General features: G+C 46.8%; 1 protein-coding gene across 2 annotated transcripts in view; it reads right to left on the minus strand.

The window, feature by feature from the left end:
• Window positions 1-7,082: 7,082 nt before the first annotated feature.
• The window catches only part of LOC139533497 (receptor-type tyrosine-protein phosphatase O-like), a 100,697-nt gene continuing 81,221 nt past the window's right edge, over window positions 7,083-26,558 (minus strand). Inside the window, exons 16-20 of one of the 2 annotated variants that reach the window (XM_071331572.1) lie at window positions 24,664-24,921; window positions 15,953-16,107; window positions 11,549-11,684; window positions 10,053-10,175; window positions 7,083-7,878 (exon numbers count right to left, since the gene is read on the minus strand). In XM_071331572.1, the coding sequence (XP_071187673.1) occupies window positions 10,071-10,175; window positions 11,549-11,684; window positions 15,953-16,107; window positions 24,664-24,921 (654 nt within the window). In that variant the 3' untranslated portion in view covers window positions 7,083-7,878; window positions 10,053-10,070. The remainder of the gene's footprint in view (window positions 7,879-10,052; window positions 10,176-11,548; window positions 11,685-15,952; window positions 16,108-24,663; window positions 24,922-26,558) is intronic. The other variant, XM_071331573.1, reaches the window with a different exon arrangement.

The raw sequence follows: 26,558 nt of genomic DNA on the forward strand, positions 1-26,558 counted from the left end.
ATGAGGGTGTAATACATGGAGAAACAGAGTTGTTCCAGAATGAGGGTGTAGTACATGGAGAACAGAGTTGTTCCAGAATGAGGGTGTAGTACATGGAGAAACAGAGTTGTTCCAGAATGAGGGTGTAGTACATGGAGAACAGAGTTGTTCCAGAATGAGGGTGTAATACATGGAGAAACAGAGTTATTCCAGAATGAGGGTGTAGTACATGGAGAACAGAGTTGTTCCAGAATGAGGGTGTAGTACATGGAGAAACAGAGTTGTTCCAGAATGAGGGTGTAGTACATGGAGAACAGAGTTGTTCCAGAATGAGGGTGTAATACATGGAGAAACAGAGTTGTTCCAGAATGAGGGTGTAGTACATGGAGAACAGAGTTGTTCCAGAATGAGGGTGTAATACATGGAGAAACAGAGTTGTTCCAGAATGAGGGTGTAGTACATGGAGAAACAGAGTTGTTCCAGAATGAGGGTGTAGTACATGGAGAACAGAGTTGTTCCAGAATGAGGGTGTAATACATGGAGAACAGAGTTGTTCCAGAATGAGGGTGTAATACATGGAGAAACAGAGTTGTTCCAGAATGAGGGTGTAGTACATGGAGAACAGAGTTGTTCCAGAATGAGGGTGTAATACATGGAGAAACAGAGTTGTTCCAGAATGAGGGTGTAATACATGGAGAACAGAGTTGTTCCAGAATGAGGGTGTAATACATGGAGAACAGAGTTGTTCCAGAATGAGGGTGTAATACATGGAGAACAGAGTTGTTCCAGAATGAGGGTGTAGTACATGGAGAAACAGAGTTGTTCCAGAATGAGGGTGTAATACATGGAGAAACAGAGTTGTTCCAGAATGAGGGTGTAATACATGGAGAACAGAGTTGTTCCAGAATGAGGGTGTAATACATGGAGAAACAGAGTTGTTCCAGAATGAGGGTGTAGTACATGGAGAACAGAGTTGTTCCAGTCATCAGGAATATATATACAGTGTGTCAGATGAATAACAGTGGTAATAGAAGCCCTGTCATGTAACTAGTGATGCACATTTCTGATCACTTTCACAAAAGTCACATCTTTTCCAGAAATCCTGTTTGGAGGATTAGGGATTTCCTTCTTATTCCCTCCTGATTCCGGGAATCTTCCAACTTTTGGAACTCTAAACCCATGTAATGTAACCTATGTAACGTAAGGTCAATATGAGGTCAGGGTGGTTGACCCTTCACCTCTGTAAACACTTGTCGCTCCTCTAACTAAGGAGTGGTCAGACGGACGGCTGGACAGATGAGCGAAGGCCAGTAGCCCTAACTGTTAACTCAGTAGCTACCGCACCAACAATCAAGATCGTGTAATGATCCCTTTCTTAGTAAACACTCAACTGTTTGATAATGTACCTCAACAATACTGTACCTTGATAACTCTGAGCTAGAGTGAGAAGAAAATAAAATATGTGTTTGATTTGATATGTGTTTTGGGTTATTCCATTTCCTTACCTGTCCAGAGGTCCCATTATAGATGGAGGTAAACTGGACATCACACCTTAGTGGAGAATCCCTCTCAGTGTGACATCAGAACTGTGCTGTCTGTAGGTCTGATGTCATCACCAGGAGACACAGGAAGTGTCTAATCTGATATGGACATTTACAACATGCACTGTTCATGTCTCAACACTTGATTGCAACTAATGCAATTATATACCCTGGTAAAAAATGACAGTTTAAAACCTCCCCATCTTCTAGAAAACATCCCTCTTGTTGTTCCAGTAAAGAGGTTTAAATGACAGTTTAAAACCTCCCCATCTTCAGTAAAGATGTTTAAATGACAGTTTAAAACCTCCCCATCTTCTAGAAGACATCCCTCTTGTTGTTCCAGTAAAGATGTTTAAATGACAGTTAAAAACCTCCCCATCTTCAGTAAAGATGTTTAAATGACAGTTAAAAACCTCCCCATCTTCTAGAAGACATCCCTCTTGTTGTTCCAGTAAAGATGTTTAAATGACAGTTTAAAACCTCCCCATCTTCTAGAAGACATCCCTCTTGTTTCAGTAAAGATGTTTAAATGACAGTTAAAAACCTCCCCATCTTCTAGAAGACATCCCTCTTGTTTCAGTAAAGATGTTTAAATGACAGTTTAAAACCTCCCATCTTCAGTAAAGAGGTTTAAATGACAGTTCAAAACCTCCCCATCTTCAGTAAAGAGGTTTAAATGACAGTTAAAAACCTCCCCATCTTCTAGAAGACATCCCTCTTGTTGTTCCAGTAAAGATGTTTAAATGACAGTTAAAAACCTCCCCATCTTCTAGAAGACATCCCTCTTGTTGTTCCAGTAAAGATGTTTAAATGACAGTTTAAAACCTCCCCATCTTCTAGAAGAAATCCCTCTTGTTGTTTCAGTAAAGAGGTTTAAATGACAGATAAAAACCTCCCCATCTTCTAGAAGACATCCCTCTTGTTGTTTCAGTAAAGAGGTTTAAATGACAGTTAAAAACCTCCCCATCTTCAGTAAAGAGGTTTAAATGACAGTTTAAAACCTCCCCATCTTCTAGAAGACATCCCTCTTGTTGTTCCAGTAAAGATGTTTAAATGACAGTTTAAAACCTCCCCATCTTCTAGAAGACATCCCTCTTGTTGTTCCAGTAAAGATGTTTAAATGACAGTTAAAAACCTCCCCATCTTCTAGAAGACATCCCTCTTGTTGTTCCAGTAAAGATGTTTAAATGACAGTTTAAAACCTCCCCATCTTCAGTAAAGATGTTTAAATGACAGTTTAAAACCTCCCCATCTTCTAGAAGACATCCCTCTTGTTGTTCCAGTAAAGATGTTTAAATGACAGTTAAAAACCTCCCCATCTTCTAGAAGACATCACTCTTGTTGTTCCAGTAAAGATGTTTAAATGACAGTTTAAAACCTCCCCATCTTCAGTAAAGAGGTTTACATGACAGTTTAAAACCTCCCCATCTTCTAGAAGACATCTCTCTTGTTGTTCCAGTAAAGATGTTTAAATGACAGTTAAAAACCTCCCCATCTTCAGTAAAGAGGTTTAAATGACAGTTAAAAACCTCCCCATCTTCTAGAAGACATCCCTCTTGTTGTTCCAGTAAAGATGTTTAAATGACAGTTTAAAACCTCCCCATCTTCAGTAAAGAGGTTTAAATGACAGTTTAAAACCTCCCCATCTTCTAGAAGACATCCCTCTTGTTGTTCCAGTAAAGATGTTTAAATGACAGTTTAAAACCTCCCCATCTTCTAGAAGACATCCCTCTTGCTGTTCCAGTAAAGATGTTTAAATGACAGTTAAAAACCTCCCCATCTTCTAGAAGACATCCCTCTTGTTGTTCCAGTAAAGATGTTTAAATGACAGTTAAAAACCTCCCCATCTTCTAGAAGACATCCATCTTGTTGTTTCAGTAAAGAGGTTTAAATGACAGTTAAAAACCTCCCCATCTTCAGTAAAGAGATTTAAATGACAGTTAAAAACCTCCCCATCTTCTAGAAGACATCCATCTTGTTGTTTCAGTAAAGAGGTTTAAATGACAGTTAAAAACCTCCCCATCTTCAGTAAAGAGATTTAAATGACAGTTAAAAACCTCCCCATCTTCTAGAAGACAACCCTCTTGTTGTTCCAGTAAAGATGTTTAAATGACAGTTAAAAACCTCCCCATTTCTATACCAGACAAGGTGTGTTATGTCTCCACAGTACAGTAGGCAGCAGCATCATCAGTCTCAGGGCAGTGTGATGTGGACCTCTCCTGTCATCAAATGGCCACAGCCAATCCAAGGTCTCAGGGCAAGCACAATAATAGATCCACAGACTAAACTGGCATTACACAGTTTCTAGCCAATAGAAATACAGTCTCTAGATTAGAACAGTCTCTAGCCAATAGAAACACAGTATTTAGCTTCTAAACTGACATTCCACAACCCATGTCTTGTCATGGTGCTGTGATGTTGACAAGCTGGCAGTCGGCTGATACGATACAGGCCTTTCCTCCAAGAGCAATCTGTCTGTAACAGGCCTTTCCTCCAAGAGCAATCTGTCTGTAACAGGCCTTTCCTCCAAGAGCAATCTGTCTGTAACAGGCCTTTCCTCCAAGAGCAATCTGTCTGTAACAGTCCTTTCCTCCAAGAGCAATCTGTCTGTAACAGGCCTTTCCTCCAAGAGCAATCTGTCTGTAACAGTCCTTTCCTCCAAGAGCAATCTGTCTGTAACAGGCCGTTCCTCCAAGAGCAATCTGTCTGTAACAGGCCTTTCCTCCAAGAGCAATCTGTCTGTGTCTCCGGCCAAGGTGGCAGTGTAAAGTAGAGAATGGAAGTTTGTTGCAGCTGGAGACGGTGTCTGAGATGTGAAGTTTGTTGCAGCTGGAGACGGTGTCTGAGATGTGAAGTTTGTTGCAGCTGGAGACGGTGTCTGAGATGTGAAGTTTGTTGCAGCTGGAGACGGTGTCTGAGATGTGAAGTTTGTTGCAGCTGGAGACGGTGTCTGAGATGTGAAGTTTGTTGCAGCTGGAGATGGTGTCTGAGATGTGAAGCTTGTTGCAGCTGGAGACGGTGTCTGAGATGTGAAGTTTGTTGCAGCTGTAGATGGTGTCTGAGATGTGAAGTTTGTTGCAGCTGGAGACGGTGTCTGAGATGTGAAGCTTGTTGCAGCTGGAGATGGTGTCTGAGATGTGAAGCTTGTTGCAGCTGGAGACGGTGTCTGAGATGTGAAGTTTGTTGCAGCTGGAGATGGTGTCTGAGATGTGAAGTTTGTTGCAGCTGGAGACGGTGTCTGAGATGTGAAGCTTGTTGCAGCTGGAGACGGTGTCTGAGATGTGAAGTTTGTTGCAGCTGGAGACGGTGTCTGAGATGTGAAGCTTGTTGCAGCTGGAGACGGTGTCTGAGACGTGAAGTTTGTTGCAGCTGGAGACGGTGTCTGAGACGGTGTCTGAGATGTGAAGTTTGTTGCAGCTGGAGACGGTGTCTGAGATGTGAAGTTTGTTGCAGCTGGAGACGGTGTCTGAGATGTGAAGTTTGTTGCAGCTGGAGACGGTGTCTGAGACGTGAAGTTTGTTGCAGCTGGAGACGGTGTCTGAGATGTGAAGTTTGTTGCAGCTGGAGATGGTGTCTGAGATGTGAAGCTTGTTGCAGCTGGAGACGGTGTCTGAGATGTGAAGTTTGTTGCAGCTGTAGATGGTGTCTGAGATGTGAAGTTTGTTGCAGCTGGAGACGGTGTCTGAGATGTGAAGCTTGTTGCAGCTGGAGATGGTGTCTGAGATGTGAAGCTTGTTGCAGCTGGAGACGGTGTCTGAGATGTGAAGTTTGTTGCAGCTGGAGATGGTGTCTGAGATGTGAAGTTTGTTGCAGCTGGAGACGGTGTCTGAGATGTGAAGCTTGTTGCAGCTGGAGACGGTGTCTGAGATGTGAAGTTTGTTGCAGCTGGAGACGGTGTCTGAGATGTGAAGCTTGTTGCAGCTGGAGACGGTGTCTGAGACGTGAAGTTTGTCGCAGCTGGAGACGGTGTCTGAGACGGTGTCTGAGATGTGAAGTTTGTTGCAGCTGGAGACGGTGTCTGAGATGTGAAGTTTGTTGCAGCTGGAGACGGTGTCTGAGATGTGAAGCTTGTTGCAGCTGGAGACGGTGTCTGAGATGTGAAGTTTATTGCAGCTGGAGATGGTGTCTGAGATGTGAAGTTTGTTGCAGCTGGAGACGGTGTCTGAGATGTGAAGCTTGTTGCAGCTGGAGACGGTGTCTGAGACGTGAAGTTTGTTGCAGCTGGAGACGGTGTCTGAGACGGTGTCTGAGATGTGAAGTTTGTTGCAGCTGGAGACGGTGTCTGAGATGTGAAGTTTGTTGCAGCTGGAGACGGTGTCTGAGATGTGAAGCTTGTTGCAGCTGGAGACGGTGTCTGAGATGTGAAGTTTATTGCAGCTGGAGACGGTGTCTGAGATGTGAAGTTTATTGCAGCTGGAGACGGTGTCTGAGATGTGAAGTTTGTTGCAGCTGGAGACGGTGTCGGAGATGTGAAGTTTGTTGCAGCTGGAGACGGTGTCTGAGACGTGAAGTTTGTTGCAGCTGGAGACGGTGTCTGAGATGTGAAGTTTGTTGCAGCTGGAGACGGTGTCTGAGATGTGAAGTTTGTTGCAGCTGGAGACGGTGTCTGAGATGTGAAGTTTGTTGCAGCTGGAGACGGTGTCTGAGATGTGAAGTTTGTTGCAGCTGGAGACGGTGTCTGAGATGTGAAGTTTATTGCAGCTGGAGACGGTGTCTGAGATGTGAAGTTTGTTGCAGCTGGAGACGGTGTCGGAGATGTGAAGTTTGTTGCAGCTGGAGACGGTGTCTGAGACGTGAAGTTTGTTGCAGCTGGAGACGGTGTCTGAGATGTGAAGTTTGTTGCAGCTGGAGACGCTGTCTGAGATGTGAAGTTTGTTGCAGCTGGAGACGGTGTCTGAGAAGTGAAGTTTGTTGCAGCTGGAGACGGTGTCTGAGATGTGAAGTTTGTTGCAGCTGGAGACGCTGTCTGAGATGTGAAGTTTGTTGCAGCTGGAGACGGTGTCTGAGAAGTGAAGCTTGTTGCAGCTGGAGACGGTGTCTGAGATGTGAAGCTTGTTGCAGCTGGAGACGCTGTCTGAGATGTGAAGTTTGTTGCAGCTGGAGACGGTGTCTGAGATGTGAAGTTTGTTGCAGCTGGAGACGGTGTCTGAGATGTGAAGTTTGTTGCAGCTGGAGACGGTGTCTGAGATGTGAAGTTTGTTGCAGCTGGAGACGGTGTCTGAGATGTGAAGTTTATTGCAGCTGGAGACGGTGTCTGAGATGTGAAGTTTGTTGCAGCTGGAGACGGTGTCGGAGATGTGAAGTTTGTTGCAGCTGGAGACGGTGTCTGAGACGTGAAGTTTGTTGCAGCTGGAGACGGTGTCTGAGATGTGAAGTTTGTTGCAGCTGGAGACGCTGTCTGAGATGTGAAGTTTGTTGCAGCTGGATACGGTGTCTGAGAAGTGAAGTTTGTTGCAGCTGGAGACGGTGTCTGAGATGTGAAGTTTGTTGCAGCTGGAGACGCTGTCTGAGATGTGAAGTTTGTTGCAGCTGGAGACGGTGTCTGAGATGTGAACCACTCTTACTTCAGTTCAGTTCCACTAAGTTGCTGTGTGAAGGACGGGTCCACACGCCCTCTAAACAAGGTATGTGTCCTTTTATAAAAGACGTTTCATCACTTGGAGAGGGGTCACGCTGCTGTCCCAACCAACCTGGTTCCTGTTCCTGGTGTCTATAGATTCAGAGAGGGGTCACGCTGCTGTCCCAACCAACCTGGTTCCTGTTCCTGGTGTCCATAGATTCAGAGAGGGGTCACGCTGCTGTCCCAACCAACCTGGTTCCTGTTCCTGGTGTCTATAGATTCTGAGAGGGGTCACGCTGCTGTCCCAACCAACCTGGTTCCTGTTCCTGGTGTCTATAGATTCAGAGAGGGGTCACGCTGCTGTCCCAACCAACCTGGTTCCTGTTCCTGGTGTCTATAGATTCAGAGAGGGGTCACGCTGCTGTCCCAACCAACCTGGTTCCTGTTCCTGGTGTCTATAGATTCAGAGAGGGGTCACGCTGCTGTCCCAACCAACCTGGTTCCTGACGTCTCTGTCAGTTGTGTTGTAGTTCTGCTGAAGGTTGAAGAGGAGAAACAAGCTTCACAGTGCCAGAACTCCTGGTCAGTCTGAGTCAGTGAACAAGACTCCTTCAGACCCCTGTTCAATCCCACACAACTAACACCAATTAAAACTCCAATACATCTTCCTGTTGTTCTTCTTGTGTCATTGTCAGATTAGTCAAACATTCTGTGTTCATTTGTTTTTGTGTCAATGATGAAACGTGTCTCGGTAGAGAACGGATGCCTGAAGCACGGGAGTTTGAGTGATGTCACGACCTGAAACAGGAAGAATAGGGTTAGTATAGAACTGCTGGTGTAGGGACCTGCTCAGATATAGTCTCTCCATCTGATGACAGAGAGTAGGAGAGGGAGTCTATAGATTCAGAGAGGGGTGCCTATAGATACAGAGGGGTGCCTATAGATTCAGAGGGGGGTGGCTGTAGATTCAGAGGGGTGCCTATAGATTCAGAGGGGGGTGTCTATAGATTCAGAGGGGGGTGTCTATAGATTCAGAGAGGGGTGTCTATAGATTCAGAGGGGTGGCTGTAGATTCAGAGGGGGGTGTCTATAGATTCAGAGGGGGGTGTCTATAGATTCAGAGAGGGGGGTCTATAGATTCAGAGGAGTGCCTATAGATTCAGAGGGGTGTCTATAGATTCAGAGGGGGGTGTCTATAGATTCAGAGGGGGGTGTCTATAGATTCAGAGAGGGGGGTCTATAGATTCAGAGGAGTGCCTATAGATTCAGAGGGGGGTGTCTATAGATTCAGAGAGGGGGGTCTATAGATTCAGAGGAGTGTCTATAGATTCAGAGGGGTGCCTATAGATTCAGAGGGGGGTGTCTATAGATTCAGAGGGGTGTCTATAGATTCAGAGGGGTGCCTATAGATTCAGAGGAGTGCCTATAGATTCAGAGGGGGATGTCTATAGATTCAGAGGGGGGTGTCTATAGATTCAGAGGAGTGCCTATAGATTCAGAGGGGGGTGTCTATAGATTCAGAGAGGGGTGTCTATAGATTCAGAGGGGTGCCTATAGATTCAGAGGGGTGTCTAGATTCAAAGGGGTGTCTATAGATTCAGAGGGGGGTGTCTATAGATTCAGATAGGGGTGTCTATAGATTCAGAGGGGTGTCTATAGATTCAGATGGGGGTGTCTATAGATTCAGAGGGGTGTCTATAGATTCAGAGGGGGGTGTCTATAGATTCAGAGGGGTGTCTATAGATTCAGAGGGGGGTGTCTATAGATTCAGAGGGGTGTCTATAGATTCAGAGGGGGGTGTCTATAGATTCAGAGAGGGGTGTCTATAGATTCAGAGGGGGGTGTCTATAGATTCAGAGGGGGGTGTCTATAGATTCAGAGGGGTGCCTATAGATTCAGAGGAGTGCCTATAGATTCAGAGGGGTGCCTATAGATTCAGAGGGGTGTCTATAGATTCAGAGGGGTGTCTATATATTCAGAGGGGTGCCTATAGATTCATAGGGGTGCCTATAGATTAAGAGGGGTGCCTATAGATTCAGAGGGGTGCCTATAGATTCAGAGGGGTGCCTATAGATTCAGAGGGGTGCCTATAGATTCAGAGGGGTGCCTATAGATTCAGAGGGGTGCCTATAGATTCAGAGGGGGGTGTCTATAGATTCAGAGGGGTGCCTATAGATTCAGAGGAGTGCCTATAGATTCAGAGGGGTGCCTATAGATTCAGAGGGGTGCCTATAGATTCAGAGGGGTGCCTATAGATTCAGAGGGGGTGTCTATAGATTCAGAGGGGGGTGTCTATAGATTCAGAGGGGGGTGTCTATAGATTCAGAGGGGTGTCTATAGATTCAGAGGGGGGTGTCTATAGATTCAGAGGGGGGTGTCTATAGATTCAGAGGGGTGCCTATAGATTCAGAGGGGTGCCTATAGATTCAGAGGGGTGCCTATAGATTCAGAGGGGTGCCTATAGATTCAGAGGGGTGCCTATAGATTCAGAGGGGTGCCTATAGATTCAGAGGGGTGCCTATAGATTCAGAGGGGTGCCTATAGATTCAGAGGGGTGTCTATAGATTCAGAGGGGTGTCTATAGATTCAGAGGGGTGCCTATAGATACAGAGGGGTGCCTATAGATTCAGAGGGGTGCCTATAGATTCAGAGGGGTGTCGATAGATTCAGAGGGGTGTCTATAGATTCAGAGGGGTGCCTATAGATACAGAGGGGTGTCTATAGATACAGAGGGGTGCCTATAGATTCAGAGGGGTGTCTATAGATTCAGAGGGTTGTCTATAGATTCAGAGGGGCGCCTATAGATTCAGAGGGGTGTCTATAGATTCAGAGGGGCGCCTATAGATTCAGAGGGGTGCCTATAGATTAAGAGGGGTGCCTATAGATTCAGAGGGGTGCCTATAGATTCAGAGGGGTGCCTATAGATTCAGAGGGGTGTCTATAGATTCAGAGGGGTGCCTATAGATTCTTACGTTGTGCAGGAGGCGTCACTAGGACTTGCTGATGTTCTCGTAGATGACATCACTGGTGATGGACTGTGTCTTCTTCTTCTTCCACATCAGCAGGACACACTGGTGGATGAACACATACTGCTCCTACAGGAAGTGACATCATACAGGAAGAATGTCAACAGAAGAATGTTTTAGTGACAGTGCATAAGTGTGTCTGAAATGGCACCCTATTCCCTATGTAGTGCACTAGTTCTGACCAGAGCCCTATTCCCTATATAGTGCACTAGTTCTGACCAGAGCCCTATTCCCTATATAGTACACTAGTTCTGACCAGAGCCCTATTCCCTATATAGTTCACTAGTTCTGACCAGAGCCCTATTCCCTATATAGTGCACTAGTTCTGACCAGAGCCCTATTCCCTATATAGTTCACTAGTTCTGACCAGAGCCCTATTCCCTATATAGTGCACTAGTTCTGACCAGAGCCCTATTCCCTATATAGTTCACTAGTTCTGACCAGAGCCCTATTCCCTATATAGTGCACTAGTTCTGACCAGAGCCCTATTCCCTATATAGTTCACTAGTTCTGACCAGAGCCCTATTCCCTATATAGTGCACTAGTTCTGACCAGAGCCCTATTCCCTATATAGTTCACTAGTTCTGACCAGAGCCCTATTCCCTATATAGTGCACTAGTTCTGACCAGAGCCCTATTCCCTATATAGTGCACTAGTTCTGACCAGAGCCCTATTCCCTATATAGTGCACTAGTTCTGACCAGAGCCCTATTCCCTATATAGTGCACTAGTTCTGACCAGAGCCCTATTCCCTATATAGTGCACTAGTTCTGACCAGAGCCCTATTCCCTATATAGTTCACTAGTTCTGACCAGAGCCCTATTCCCTATATAGTGCACTAGTTCTGACCAGAGCCCTATTCCCTATATAGTACACTAGTTCTGACCAGAGTCCTATTCCCCATATAGATGGGTCCCTACAGTACCTCGGTCTGAGGGGAAAGGAGACAGAGTCTGACCAGAGACCAGATGGAGAGTCGATGGGACCTCATCTCAGATACTAACCCTACTGGACTGTCTCTTACCTCTGTCTGGACCATGGAGAGTCGATGGGACCTCATCTCAGATACTAACCCTACTGGACTGTCTCTTACCTCTGTCTGGACCATGGAGAGTCGATGGGACCTCATCTCAGACCCTAACCCCACTGGACTGTCTCTTACCTCTGTCTGGACCATGGAGAGTCGATGGGACCTCATCTCAGATACTAACCCTACTGGACTGTCTCTTACCTCTGTCTGGACCATGGAGAGTCGATGGGACCTCATCTCAGATCAGATACTAACCCCACTGGACTGTCTCTTACCTCTGTCTGGACCATGGAGAGTAGATGGGACCTCATCTCAGACCCTAACCCCACTAGACTGTCTCTTACCTCTGTCTGGACCATGGAGAGTAGATGGGGCCTCATCTCAGACCCTAACCCCACTAGACTGTCTCTTACCTCTGTCTGGACCATGGAGAGTCGATGGGACCTCATCTCTGACACCATCCCCAGGATGTCAGTAAACTCATGTTCTCTGATGTGCTGCATCAGTCGGTCCAGAGCTATGAAGGTCCCTGTCCGGCCCACACCAGCACTGTGGAGAGAACAGAACATCATGTTAGTGGAGAGACACAACATAATGTTAGTGGAGAGACACAACATAATGTTAGTGGAAAGACACCAGCACTGTGGAGAGACCAGAACATAATGTTAGTGGAGGGACACCAGCACTGTAGAGAGAACAGAACATCATGTTAGTGGAGAGACACCAGCACTGTGGAGAGACCAGAACATAATGTTAGTGGAGAGACACCAGCACTGTAGAGAGAACAGAACATCATGTTAGTGGAGGGACACCAGCACTGTAGAGAGACCAGAACATAATGTTAGTGGAGAGACACCAGCACTGTGGAGAGACCAGAACATAATGTTAGTGGAGAGACACCAGCACTGTAGAGAGAACAGAACATAATGTTAGTGGAGAGACACCAGCACTGTGGAGCTGTCAATTCATTAATAACCTCTGATAACCGTCTGACATCTCACCGTCTGACAGGGCATATTGAACGTAACCCAGTTTTCTACCGAGAGAGGGTCAGTACTGAGCAGCTGACAGCGTGGCCCCTACCCAGAGAGGGTCAGTACTGAGCAGCTGACTGCGTGGCCCCTACCCAGAGAGGGTCAGTACTGAGCAGCTGACAGCGTGGCCCCTACCCAGAGAGGGTCAGTACTGAGCAGCTGACAACGTGGCCCCTACCCAGAGAGGGTCAGTACTGAGCAGCTGACAGCGTGGCCCCTACCCAGAGAGGGTCAGTACTGAGCAGCTGACTGCGTGGCCCCTACCCAGAGAGGGTCAGTACTGAGCAGCTGACAGCGTGGCCCCTACCCAGAGAGGGTCAGTACTGAGCAGCTGACAACGTGGCCCCTACCCAGAGAGGGTCAGTACTGAGCAGCTGACAGCGTGGCCCCTACCCAGAGAGGGTCAGTACTGAGCAGCTGACAGCGTGGCCCCTACCCAGAGAGGGTCAGTACTGAGCAGCTGACAGCGTGGCCCCTACCCAGAGAGGGTCAGTACTGAGCAGCTGACAGCGTGGCCCCTACCCAGAGAGGGTCAGTACTGAGCAGCTGACAACGTGGCCCCTACCCAGAGAGGGTCAGTACTGAGCAGCTGACAGCGTGGCCCCTACCCAGAGAGGGTCAGTACTGAGCAGCTGACAGCATGGCCCCTACCCAGAGAGGGTCAGTACTGAGCAGCTGACAGCGTGGCCCCTACCCAGAGAGGGTCAGTACTGAGCAGCTGACAGCATGGCCCCTACCCAGAGAGGGTCAGTACTGAGCAGCTGACAGCGTGGCCCCTACCCAGAGAGGGTCAGTACTGAGCAGCTGACAGCGTGGCCCCTACCGAGAGAGGGTCAGTACTGAGCAGCTGACAGCATGGCCCCTACCCAGAGAGGGTCAGTACTGAGCAGCTGACAGCGTGGCCCCTACCCAGAGAGGGTCAGTACTGAGCACCTGACAGCATGGCCCCTACCCAGAGAGGGTCAGTACTGAGCAGCTGACAGCGTGGCCCCTACCCAGAGAGGGTCAGTACTGAGCAGCTGACAGCGTGGCCCCTACCCAGAGAGGGTCAGTACTGAGCAGCTGACAGCGTGGCCCCTACCCAGAGAGGGTCAGTACTGAGCAGCTGACAGCGTGGCCCCTACCCAGAGAGGGTCAGTACTGAGCAGCTGACAGCGTGGCCCCTACCCAGAGAGGGTCAGTACTGAGCAGCTGACAGCGTGGCCCCTACCGAGAGAGGGTCAGTACTGAGCAGCTGACAGCGTGGCCCCTACCCAGAGAGGGTCAGTACTGAGCAGCTGACAGCGTGGCCCCTACCCAGAGAGGGTCAGTACTGAGCAGCTGACAGCATGGCCCCTACCCAGAGAGGGTCAGTACTGAGCAGCTGACAGCGTGGCCCCTACCCAGAGAGGGTCAGTACTGAGCAGCTGACAGCGTGGCCCCTACCGAGAGAGGGTCAGTACTGAGCAGCTGACAGCGTGGCCCCTACCCAGAGAGGGTCAGTACTGAGCAGCTGACAGCGTGGCCCCTACCCAGAGAGGGTCAGTACTGAGCAGCTGACAGCGTGGCCCCTACCCAGAGAGGGTCAGTACTGAGCAGCTGACAGCGTGGCCCCTACCCAGAGAGGGTCAGTACTGAGCAGCTGACAGCGTGGCCCCTACCCAGAGAGGGTCAGTACTGAGCAGCTGACAGCATGGCCCCTACCCAGAGAGGGTCAGTACTGAGCAGCTGACAGCGTGGCCCCTACCCAGAGAGGGTCAGTACTGAGCAGCTAACAGCGTGGCCCCTACCGAGAGAGGGTCAGTACTGAGCAGCTGACAGCGTGGCCCCTACCCAGAGAGGGTCAGTACTGAGCAGCTAACAGCGTGGCCCCTACCGAGAGAGGGTCAGTACTGAGCAGCTGACAGCATGGCCCCTACCCAGAGAGGGTCAGTACTGAGCAGCTGACAGCATGGCCCCTACCCAGAGAGGGTCAGTACTGAGCAGCTGACAGCATGGCCCCTACCGAGAGAGGGTCAGTACTGAGCAGCTGACAGCGTGGCCCCTACCCAGAGAGGGTCAGTACTGAGCAGCTGACAGCGTGGCCCCTACCCAGAGAGGGTCAGTACTGAGCAGCTGACAGCATGGCCCCTACCCAGAGAGGGTCAGTACTGAGCAGCTGACAGCGTGGCCCCTACCCAGAGAGGGTCAGTACTGAGCAGCTGACAGCGTGGCCCCTACCAAGAGAGGGTCAGTACTGAGCAGCTAACAGCGTGGCCCCTACCCAGAGAGGGTCAGTACTGAGCAGCTGACAGCATGGCCCCTACCGAGAGAGGGTCAGTACTGAGCAGCTGACAGCGTGGCCCCTACCCAGAGAGGGTCAGTACTGAGCAGCTGACAGCGTGGCCCCTACCGAGAGAGGGTCAGTACTGAGCAGCTGACAGCGTGGCCCCTACCCAGAGGGGGTCAGTACTGAGCAGCTGACAGCGTGGCCCCTACCCAGAGAGGGTCAGTACTGAGCAGCTGACAGCGTGGCCCCTACCGAGAGAGGGTCAGTACTGAGCAGCTGACAGCGTGGCCCCTACCCAGAGAGGGTCAGTACTGAGCAGCTGACAGCATGGCCCCTACCCAGAGAGGGTCAGTACTGAGCAGCTAACAGCATGGCCCCTACCCAGAGAGGGTCAGTACTGAGCAGCTGACAGCATGGCCCCTACCCAGAGAGGGTCAGTACTGAGCAGCTGACAGCGTGGCCCCTACCCAGAGAGGGTCAGTACTGAGCAGCTGACAGCGTGGCCCCTACCGAGAGAGGGTCAGTACTGAGCAGCTGACAGCATGGCCCCTACCCAGAGAGGGTCAGTACTGAGCAGCTAACAGCGTGGCCCCTACCCAGAGAGGGTCAGTACTGAGCAGCTGACAGCGTGGCCCCTACCGAGAGAGGGTCAGTACTGAGCAGCTGACAGCGTGGCCCCTACCAGCGTGGCCCCTACCGAGAGAGGGTCAGTACTGAGCAGCTGACAGCATGGCCCCTACCCAGAGAGGGTCAGTACTGAGCAGCTGACAGCATGGCCCCTACCCAGAGAGGGTCAGTACTGAGCAGCTGACAGCGTGGCCCCTACCGAGAGAGGGTCAGTACTGAGCAGCTGACAGCGTGGCCCCTACCCAGAGAGGGTCAGTACTGAGCAGCTGACAGCGTGGCCCCTACCCAGAGAGGGTCAGTACTGAGCAGCTGACAGCGTGGCCCCTACCCAGAGAGGGTCAGTACTGAGCAGCTGACAGTGTGGCCCCTACCCAGAGAGGGTCAGTACTGAGCTGCTGACAGCGTGGCCCCTACCCAGAGAGGGTCAGTACTGAGCAGCTGACAGCATAGCCCCTACCCAGAGAGGGTCAGTACTGAGCAGCTGACAGCGTGGCCCCTACCGAGAGAGGGTCAGTACTGAGCAGCTGACAGCGTGGCCCCTACCCAGAGATGGTCAGTACTGAGCAGCTGACAGCGTGGCCCCTACCCAGAGAGGGTCAGTACTGAGCAGCTGACAGCATGGCCCCTGTGGTTGAGCCTGGTAGACCCTGTACGTACCTGCAGTGAACCACACGACTCTGAGTAACATCTCCCTGACAGCATGGCCCCTGTGGTTGAGCCTGGTAGACCCTGTACGTACCTGCAGTGAACCACACGACTCTGAGTAACATCTCCCTGACAGCATGGCCCCTGTGGTTGAGCCTGGTAGACCCTGTACGTACCTGCAGTGAACCACACGACTCTGTCTGAGTAACATCTCCCTGACAGCGTGGCCCCTGTGGTTGAGCCTGGTAGACCCTGTTACGTACCTGCAGTGAACCACAATGGGTTCTTTGGTGCGGTTGGCCTGCTGGCGGACGATGTGTACGAACTGCAGGATGCTATCGATGGCGTTGACCGTGGGCACACCGTGGTCCGGCCAGGACGTGTAGTTGAGATGGAGGACGTCCTGAGACTCATCCGCCTGCAGGGGGAGACACCACGGAGAGACAGACCGTTAGACAGGGCTGATGGACCAGTATATCAGATCTCTCCATCTCTCTACCGGGTCTAACTAGCAGCAGGGCACCTCCTATAACATAAGACTAGCAGCAGGACACCTCCTATAACATAAGACTAGCAGCAGGACACCTCCTATAACATAAGACTAGCAGCAGGACACCTCCTATAACATAAGACTAGCAGCAGGACACCTCCTATAACATAAGACTAGCAGCAGGACACCTCCTATAACATAAGACTAGCAGCAGGACACCTCCTATAACATAAGACTCAGATGTTTACATTACATCAGATCTCTCCATCTCTCTACCGGAGATCATTACATTATCTCTAGTCAGAACGCAGCTACGCTACGATCATTACATTATCAGTAGTCAGAACACAGCTATGCTACGATCATTACATTATCTCTAGTCAGGTCGCAGCTATGCTACGATCATTACATTATCTCTAGTCAGAACACAGCTATGCTACGATCATTACATTATCTCTAGTCATAACGCAGCTATGCTACGATCATTATATTATCTCTAGTCAGAACGCAGCTATGCTACGATCATTACATTATCTCTAGTCAGAACACAGCTATGCAACGATCACTACATTATCTCTAGTCATAACGCGGCTATGCTACGATTACTACATTCTCTAGTCAGAACACAGCTATGCTACGATCATTACATTATCTCTAGTCAGAACACAGCAATGCTACGATCATTACATTATCTCTAGTCAGAACACAGCTATGCTACGATCACTACATTATCTCTAGTCAGAACGCAGCTATGCTACGATCATTACATTATCTCTAGTCAGAACGCAGCTATGCTACGATTCACTACATTATCTCTAGTCATAACGCGGCTATGCTACGATCATTACATTATCTCTAGTCAGAACGCGGCTATGCTACGATCATTACATTATCTCTAGTCAGAACACAGCTATGCTACGATCATTACATTATCTCTAGTCAGAACACAGCTATGCTACGATCACTACATTATCTCTAGTCATAACACAGCTATGCTACGATCACTACATTATCTCTAGTCATAACGCGGCTATGCTATGATTACTACATTCTCTAGTCAGAACACAGCTATGCTACGATCATTACATTATCTCTAGTCAGAACACAGCTATGCTACGATCATTACATTATCTCTAGTCAGAACACAGCTATGCTACGATCAATATATTATCTCTAGTCAGAACACAGCAATGCTACGATCATTACATTATCTCTAGTCAGAACACAGCTATGCTACGATCATTACATTATCTCTAGTCAGAACACAGCTATGCAACGATCATTACATTATCTCTAGTCAGAACACAGCTATGCTACGATCACTACATTATCTCTAGTCAGAACGCAGCTATGCTACGATCACTACATTCTCTAGTCAGAACACAGCTATGCTACGATCATTACATTATCTCTAGTCAGAACACAGCTATGCTACGATCACTACATTATCTCTAGTCATAACACAGCTATGCTACGATCATTACATTATCTCTAGTCATAACGCGGCTATGCTATGATTACTACATTCTCTAGTCAGAACACATCTATGCTACGATCATTACATTATCTCTAGTCATAACGCGGCTATGCTACGATTACTACATTCTCTAGTCAGAACACAGCTATGCTACGATCATTACATTATCTCTAGTCAGAACACAGCTATGCTACGATCATTACATTATCTCTAGTCAGAACACAGCTATGCTACGATCATTACATTATCTCTAGTCAGAACACAGCTATGCAACGATCATTACATTATCTCTAGTCAGAACGCAGCTATGCTACGATCATTACATTATCTCTAGTCAGAACGCAGCTATGCTACGATCACTACATTATCTCTAGTCATAACGCGGCTATGCTACGATTACTACATTCTCTAGTCAGAACACAGCTATGCTACGATCATTACATTATCTCTAGTCAGAACACAGCTATGCTACGATCACTACATTATCTCTAGTCAGAACGCATCTATGCTACGATCATTACATTATCTCTAGTCAGAACGCAGCTATGCTACGATCACTACATTATCTCTAGTCATAACGCGGCTATGCTACGATCATTACATTATCTCTAGTCAGAACGCAGCTATGCTACGATCATTACATTATCTCTAGTCAGAACACAGCTATGCTACGATCATTACATTATCTCTAGTCAGAACACAGCTATGCTACGATCACTACATTATCTCTAGTCATAACACAGCTATGCTACGATCATTACATTATCTCTAGTCATAACACAGCTATGCTACGATCACTACATTATCTCTAGTCATAACGCGGCTATGCTACGATTACTACATTCTCTAGTCAGAACACAGCTATGCTACGATCATTACATTATCTCTAGTCAGAACACAGCTATGCTACGATTATTACATTATCTCTAGTCAGAACACAGCTATGCTACGATCACTACATTATCTCTAGTCATAACGCGGCTATGCTACGATTACTACATTCTCTAGTCAGAACACAGCTATGCTACGATCATTACATTATCTCTAGTCATAACACAGCTATGCTACGATCATTACATTATCTCTAGTCATAACACAGCTATGCTACGATCACTGCATTATCTCTAATCAGAACACAGCTATGCTACGATCATTACATTATCTCTAGTCAGAACAAAGCTATGCTACGATCACTACATTATCACTAGTCAAAACACAGCTATGCTACGATCACTACATTATCTCTAGTCAGAAATAATTTAATGTATGTCGGTCAATTAGTTGCTTAAAAAATGAAAAATAACAGACATTTCAGTTAATGCTCAGCACAAAAAATATTCATATTGATATCTAAAAAGTGTTTTCATTTTGTTAATTTTTTTGAAATAGTTTTCACCCATATACATTTGAAGTCGGAAGTTTACATACACTCAGGTTGGAGTCATTAAAACTCGTTTTTCAACCACTCCACAAATGTCTTGATAATTTTGGCAAGTCAGTTAGGGCATCTACTTTGTGCATGACACAAGTCATTTCTCCAACAATTGTTTACAGACAGATTATTTCACTTATAATTTACTGGATCACAATTCCAGTGGGTCAGAAGTTTACATACACTAAGTTGACTGTGCCTTTAAACAGCTTGGAAAATTCCAGAAAATGATGTCATGGCTTTAGAAGCTTCTGATAGGCTAATTGACATCATTTGAGTGAATTGGAGGTGTACCTGTGGATGTATTTCAAGGCCTACCTTCAAACTCAGTGCCTCTTTGCTTGACATCATGGGAAAATCAAAAGAAATCAGCCAAGACCTCAGAAAATAAATTGTAGACCTCCACAAGTCTGGTTCATCCTTGGGAGCAATTTCCAAACGCCTGAAGGTACCACGTTCATCTGTACAAACAATACTACGCACGTATAAACACCATAGGACCACGCAGCCGTCATGCCGCTCAGGAAGGAGACGCGTTCTGTCTCCTAGAGATGAACGTACTTTGGTGCGAAAAAGTGAAAATGTATTTCACCTTTATTTAACCAGGTAGGCTAGTTGAGAACAAGTTCTCATTTACAACTGCAACCTGGCCAAGATAAAGCAAAGCAGTGCAACACAAACAACAACACAGAGTTACACATGGAATAAACAAAACATACAGTCAATAACACAATAAACAAGTCAATGCAAAGTAGAAAAATAAAGTCTATATACATTTGTACCAAATGACGTGAGGAGGTAAGGCAATAAATAGGCCATAGTATCGAAGTAATTACAATTTAGCAGATTAACACTGGAGTGATAGATGAGCAGATGATGATGTGTAAGTAGAGATACTGGTGTGCAAAAGAGCAGAAAAGTAAATAAAAACAGTATGGGGATGAGGTAGGTAGATTGGGTGGGCTATTTACAGATGGACTATGTACAGCTGCAGCGATCGGTTAGCTGCTCAGATAGCTAATGTTTAAAGTTAGTGAGGGAAATCAATCCCAGAACAACAGCAAAGGACCTTGTGAAGATGCTGGAGGAAACAGGTACAAAAGTATCTATATCCACAGTAAAACGAGTCCTATATCGACATAACCCGAAAGGCCGCTCAGCAAGGAAGAAGCCACTGCTCCAAAACCGCCATAGAAAAGCCAGACTACGGTTTGCAACTGCACATGGGGACAAAGATCTTAATTTTGTAGAAATGTCCTCTGGTCTGATGAAACAACATTAGAACTGTTTGGCCATAATGACCATCGTTATGTTTGGAGGAAAAAGGGGGAGGCTTGCAAGCCGAAGAACACCGTCCCAACCGTGAAGCACGGGGGTGGCAGCATCATGTTGTGGGGGTGCTTTGCTGCAGGAGGGACTGGTGCACTTCACAAAATAGATGGCATCATGAGGAAGGAACATTATGTGGATACATTGAAGCAACCTCTCAAGGCATCAGTCAGGAAGTTAAATCTTGGTCGCAAATGGGTCTTCCAAATGGACAATGACCCCAAGCATACTTCCAAAGTTGTGGAAAAATCGCTTAAGGACAACAAAGTCAAGGTATTGGAGTAGCCATCACAAAGCCCTGACCTCAATCCTATAGAACATTTTTGGGCAGAACTGAAAAAGCGTGTGAGAGCAAGGAGGCCTACAAACCTAACTCGGTTACACCAGCTCTATCAGGAGGAATGGGCCAACATTTACCCAACTTATTGTGGGAAGCTTGTGGAAGGCTACCCGAAAGGTTTGACCCAAGTTAAACAATTTAAAGGCAATGCTACCAAATACTAATTGAGTGTATGTAAACTTCTGACCCACTGGGAATTTGTTGAAAGAAATAAAAGCTGAAATAAATCATTCTCTCTACTATTATTCTGACATTTCACATTCTTAAAATAAAGTTCTCTTCCTAACTGACCTAAAACAGGGAATTTTTACTAGGATTAAATGTCAGGAATTGTGAAAAACGGAGTTTAAATGTATTTGGCTAAGGTGTATGTAAACCTCTGACTTCAACTGTAGGTCTATGGACTAGGCTACATGAGGTGTGGTACTAACCTTATTAAAACATATAGGCCTATGGGCTAGGCTACATGAGGTGTGATACTAACCTTATCAAAACATATAGGTCTATGGGCTAGGCTACATGAGGTGTGATACTAACCTTATTAAAACATATAGGACTATGGGCTGGGCTACATGAGGTGTGATACTAACCTTATTAAAACATATAGGACTATGGACTAGGCTACATGAGGTGTGATACTAACCTTATTAAAACATATAGGACTATGGGCTGGGCTACATGAGGTGTGATACTAACCTTATTAAAACATATAGGCCTATGGGCTAGGCTACATGAGGTGTGATACTAACCTTATTAAAACATATAGGCCTATGGGCTAGGCTACATGAGGTGTGATACTAACCTTATTAAAACATATAGGCCTATGGGCTAGGCTACATGAGGTGTGATACTAACCTTATTAAAACATATAGGACTAGGCTACATGAGGTGTGATACTAACCTTATTAAAACATATAGGACTATGGGCTAGGCTACATGAGGTGTGATACTAACCTTATTAAAACATATAGGACTATGGGCTAGGCTACATGAGGTGTGATACTAACCTTATTAAAACATATAGGACTATGGGCTAGGCTACATGAGGTGTGATACTAACCTTATTAAAACATATAGGACTATGGGCTAGGCTACATGAGGTGTGATACTAACCTTATTAAAACATATAGGACTATGGGCTAGGCTACATGAGGTGTGATACTAACCTTATTTAAACATATAGGACTAGGCTACATGAGGTGTGATACTAACCTTATTAAAACATATAGGACTATGGGCTAGGCTACATGAGGTGTGATACTAACCTTATTAAAACATATAGGACTATGGGCTAGGCTACATGAGGTGTGGTACTAACCTTATTAAAACATATAGGACTATGGGCTGGGCTACATGAGGTGTGATACTAACCTTATTAAAACATATAGGACTGTGGGCTAGGCTACATGAGGTGTGATACTAACCTTATTAAAACATATAGGACTATGGACTAGGCTACATGAGGTGTGATACTAACCTTATTAAAACATATAGGACTATGGGCTAGGCTACATGAGGTGTGATACTAACCTTATTAAAACATATAGGCCTATGGGCTAGGCTACATGAGGTGTGATACTAACCTTATTAAAACATATAGGACTATGGGCTGGGCTACATGAGGTGTGATACTAACCTTATTAAAACATATAGGACTATGGGCTGGGCTACATGAGGTGTGATACTAACCTTATTAAAACATATAGACCTATGGGCTAGGCTACATGAGGTGTGATACTAGCCTTATTAAAACATATAGGCCTATGGGCTGGGCTACATGAGGTGTGATACTAACCTTATTAAAACATATAGGACTATGGGCTAGGCTACATGAGGTGTGATACTAACCTTATTAAAACATATAGGACTATGGGCTGGGCTACATGAGGTGTGATACTAACCTTATTAAAACATATAGGACTATGGGCTGGGCTACATGAGGTGTGATACTAACCTTATTAAAACATATAGGACTATGGGCTGGGCTACATGAGGTGTGATACAACCCTTATTAAAACATATAGGACTATGGGCTAGGCTACAGGAGGTGTGATACTAACCTTATTAAAACATATAGGCCTATGGGCTAGGCTACATGAGGTGTGATACTAACCTTATTAAAACATATAGGACTATGGGCTGGGCTACATGAGGTGTGATACTAACCTTATTAAAACATATAGGACTATGGGCTAGGCTACATGAGGTGTGATACTAACCTTATTAAAACATATAGGGCTATGGGCTGGGCTACATGAGGTGTGATACTAACCTTATTAAAACATATAGGACTATGGGCTGGGCTACATGAGGTGTGATACTAACCTTATTAAAACATATAGGACTATGGGCTAGGCTACATGAGGTGTGATACTAACCTTATTAAAACATATAGGGCTATGGGCTGGGCTACATGAGGTGTGATACTAACCTTATTAAAACATATAGGGCTATGGGCTGGGCTACATGAGGTGTGATACTAACCTTATTAAAACATATAGGACTATGGGCTGGGCTACATGAGGTGTGATACTAACCTTATTAAAACATATAGGACTATGGGCTGGGCTACATGAGGTGTGATACTAACCTTATTAAAACATATAGGACTATGGGCTAGGCTACATGAGGTGTGATACTAACCTTATTAAAACATATAGGACTATGGACTAGGCTACATGAGGTGTGATACTAACCTTATTAAAACATATAGGACTATGGGCTGGGCTACATGAGGTGTGATACTAACCTTATTAAAACATATAGGACTATGGGCTAGGCTACATGAGGTGTGATACTAACCTTATTACAACATATAGGACTATGGGCTAGGCTACATGAGGTGTGATACTAACCTTATTAAAACATATAGGACTATGGGCTGGGCTACATGAGGTGTGATACTAACCTTATTAAAACATATAGGACTATGGGCTAGGCTACATGAGGTGTGATACTAACCTTATTAAAACATATAGGACTATGGGCTGGGCTACATGAGGTGTGATACTAACCTTATTACAACATATAGGACTATGGGCTAGGCTACATGAGGTGTGATACTAACCTTATTAAAACATATAGGACTATGGGCTGGGCTACATGAGGTGTGATACTAACCTTATTACAACATATAGGACTATGGGCTAGGCTACATGAGGTGTGATACTAACCTTATTACAACATATAGGACTATGGGCTAGGCTACATGAGGTGTGATACTAACCTTATTAAAACATATAGGACTATGGGCTGGGCTACATGAGGTGTGATACTAACCTTATTACAACATATAGGACTATGGGCTAGGCTACATGAGGTGTGATACTAACCTTATTAAAACATATAGGACTATGGGCTGGGCTACATGAGGTGTGATACTAACCTTATTACAACATATAGGACTATGGGCTAGGCTACATGAGGTGTGATACTAACCTTATTAAAACATATAGGACTATGGGCTAGGCTACATGAGGTGTGATACTAACCTTATTACAACATATAGGACTATGGGCTAGGCTACATGAGGTGTGATACTAACCTTATTACAACATATAGGACTATGGGCTAGGCTACATGAGGTGTGATACTAACCTTATTACAACATATAGGACTATGCTACATGAGGTGTGTGACTATGATCCGTACAAGTCGCAAATAAAAGCCATTGTTTCTTATGCTGGGCATCATTCACAAGTGGTAATATATAATTCACAAGTGATACGCTAATATTGTCACCCATCAGACTGTTCCTGATTTAATCTTGTCTTTACATATACTAAATAATATATGTTCAGTGTAAATTATTAAAAGTAGTTCTCGTGCAACGAGAGTTGTTTGGTTTGTTAAACTTTGACATCAGTGTTGTTTGTTTTGTTCATGTGATGCTGTCGATCCACTCACATATCCCAGTCTGAAGTTGCGTACGGTCCACTCTGGGGATTCTGACTCCGACAGCATCTCCACACTGATCTCTCCGTAGGCCACCGGCTCGTCTGTGAACGGCCAGTAGTGGTCACATTTCACCCTGCGTCTCTCGTTACACTGCGTCAGCATCACAATGATGTGGCTCTTCTGCTGCAGGACCATGTTCCAGAAGTCGTTCCTCGTCTCAGGCAGAGGGCCCTGGGTGGCGATGTACTCTCTGGGGGATTTATAACCCTGGAGGGGGGGAGAAAACCAGGGTTATGGATACTGTTGGGGTTCAGGTCTCTAGAGGGCCCTGGGTGGCGATGTACTCTCTGGGGGATTTATAACCCTGGAGAGGGGGAGAAAACCAGGGTTATGGATACTGTTGGGGTTCAGGTCTCTAGAGGGCCCTGAGTGGCGATGTACTCTCTGGGGGATTTATAACCCTGGAGAGGGGGAGAAAACCAGGGTTATGGATACTGTTGGGGCTCAGGTCTCAGGCAGAGGGCCCTGGGTGGCGATGTACTCTCTGGGGGATTTATAACCCTGGAGGGGGAGAAAACCAGGGTTATGGATACTGTTGGGGTTCAGGTCTCAGGCAGAGGGCCCTGAGTGGCGATGTACTCTCTGGGGGATTTATAACCCTGGAGGGGGAGAAAACCAGGGTTATGGATACTGTTGGGGTTCAGGTCTCAGGCAGAGGGCCCTGGGTGGCGATGTACTCTCTGGGGGATTTATAACCCTGGAGAGGGGGAGAAAACCAGGGTTATGGATACTGTTGGGGCTCAGGTCTCAGGCAGAGGGCCCTGGGTGGCGATGTACTCTCTGGGGGATTTATAACCCTGGAGGGGGAGAAAACCAGGGTTATGGATACTGTTGGGGTTCAGGTCTCAGGCAGAGGGCCCTGAGTGGCGATGTACTCTCTGGGGGATTTATAACCCTGGAGGGGGAGAAAACCAGGGTTATGGATACTGTTGGGGTTCAGGTCTCAGGCAGAGGGCCCTGGGTGGCGATGTACTCTCTGGGGGATTTATAACCCTGGAGGGGGGGAGAAAACCAGGGTTATGGATACTGTTGGGGTTCAGGTCTCAGGCAGAGGGCCCTGAGTGGCGATGTACTCTCTGGGGGATTTATAACCCTGGAGGGGGGGAGAAAACCAGGGTTATGGATACTGTTGGGGTTCAGGTCTCAGGCAGAGGGCCCTGGGTGGCGATGTACTCTCTGGGGGATTTATAACCCTGGAGAGGGGGAGAAAACCAGGGTTATGGATACTGTTGGGGTTCAGGTCTCAGGCAGAGGGCCCTGGGTGGCGATGTACTCTCTGGGGGATTTATAACCCTGGAGGGGGGGAGAAAACCAGGGTTATGGATACTGTTGGGGTTCAGGTCTCTAGAGGGCCCTGAGTGGCGATGTACTCTCTGGGGGATTTATAACCCTGGAGGGGGGGAGAAAACCAGGGTTATGGATACTGTTGGGGTTCAGGTCTCTAGAGGGCCCTGGGTGGCGATGTACTCTCTGGGGGATTTATAACCCTGGAGAGGGGGAGAAAACCAGGGTTATGGATACTGTTGGGGTTCAGGTCTCAGGCAGAGGGCCCTGGGTGGCGATGTACTCTCTGGGGGATTTATAACCCTGGAGAGGGGGAGAAAACCAGGGTTATGGATACTGTTGGGGTTCAGGTCTCTAGAGGGCCCTGAGTGGCGATGTACTCTCTGGGGGATTTATAACCCTGGAGGGGGGGAGAAAACCAGGGTTATGGATACTGTTGGGGTTCAGGTCTCAGGCAGAGGGCCCTGGGTGGCGATGTACTCTCTGGGGGATTTATAACCCTGGAGAGGGGGAGAAAACCAGGGTTATGGATACTGTTGGGGTTCAGGTCTCTAGAGGGC

Source organism: Salvelinus alpinus, chromosome 11 (assembly GCF_045679555.1).
Source record: "Salvelinus alpinus chromosome 11, SLU_Salpinus.1, whole genome shotgun sequence".
Taxonomy (NCBI): domain Eukaryota; kingdom Metazoa; phylum Chordata; class Actinopteri; order Salmoniformes; family Salmonidae; genus Salvelinus; species Salvelinus alpinus.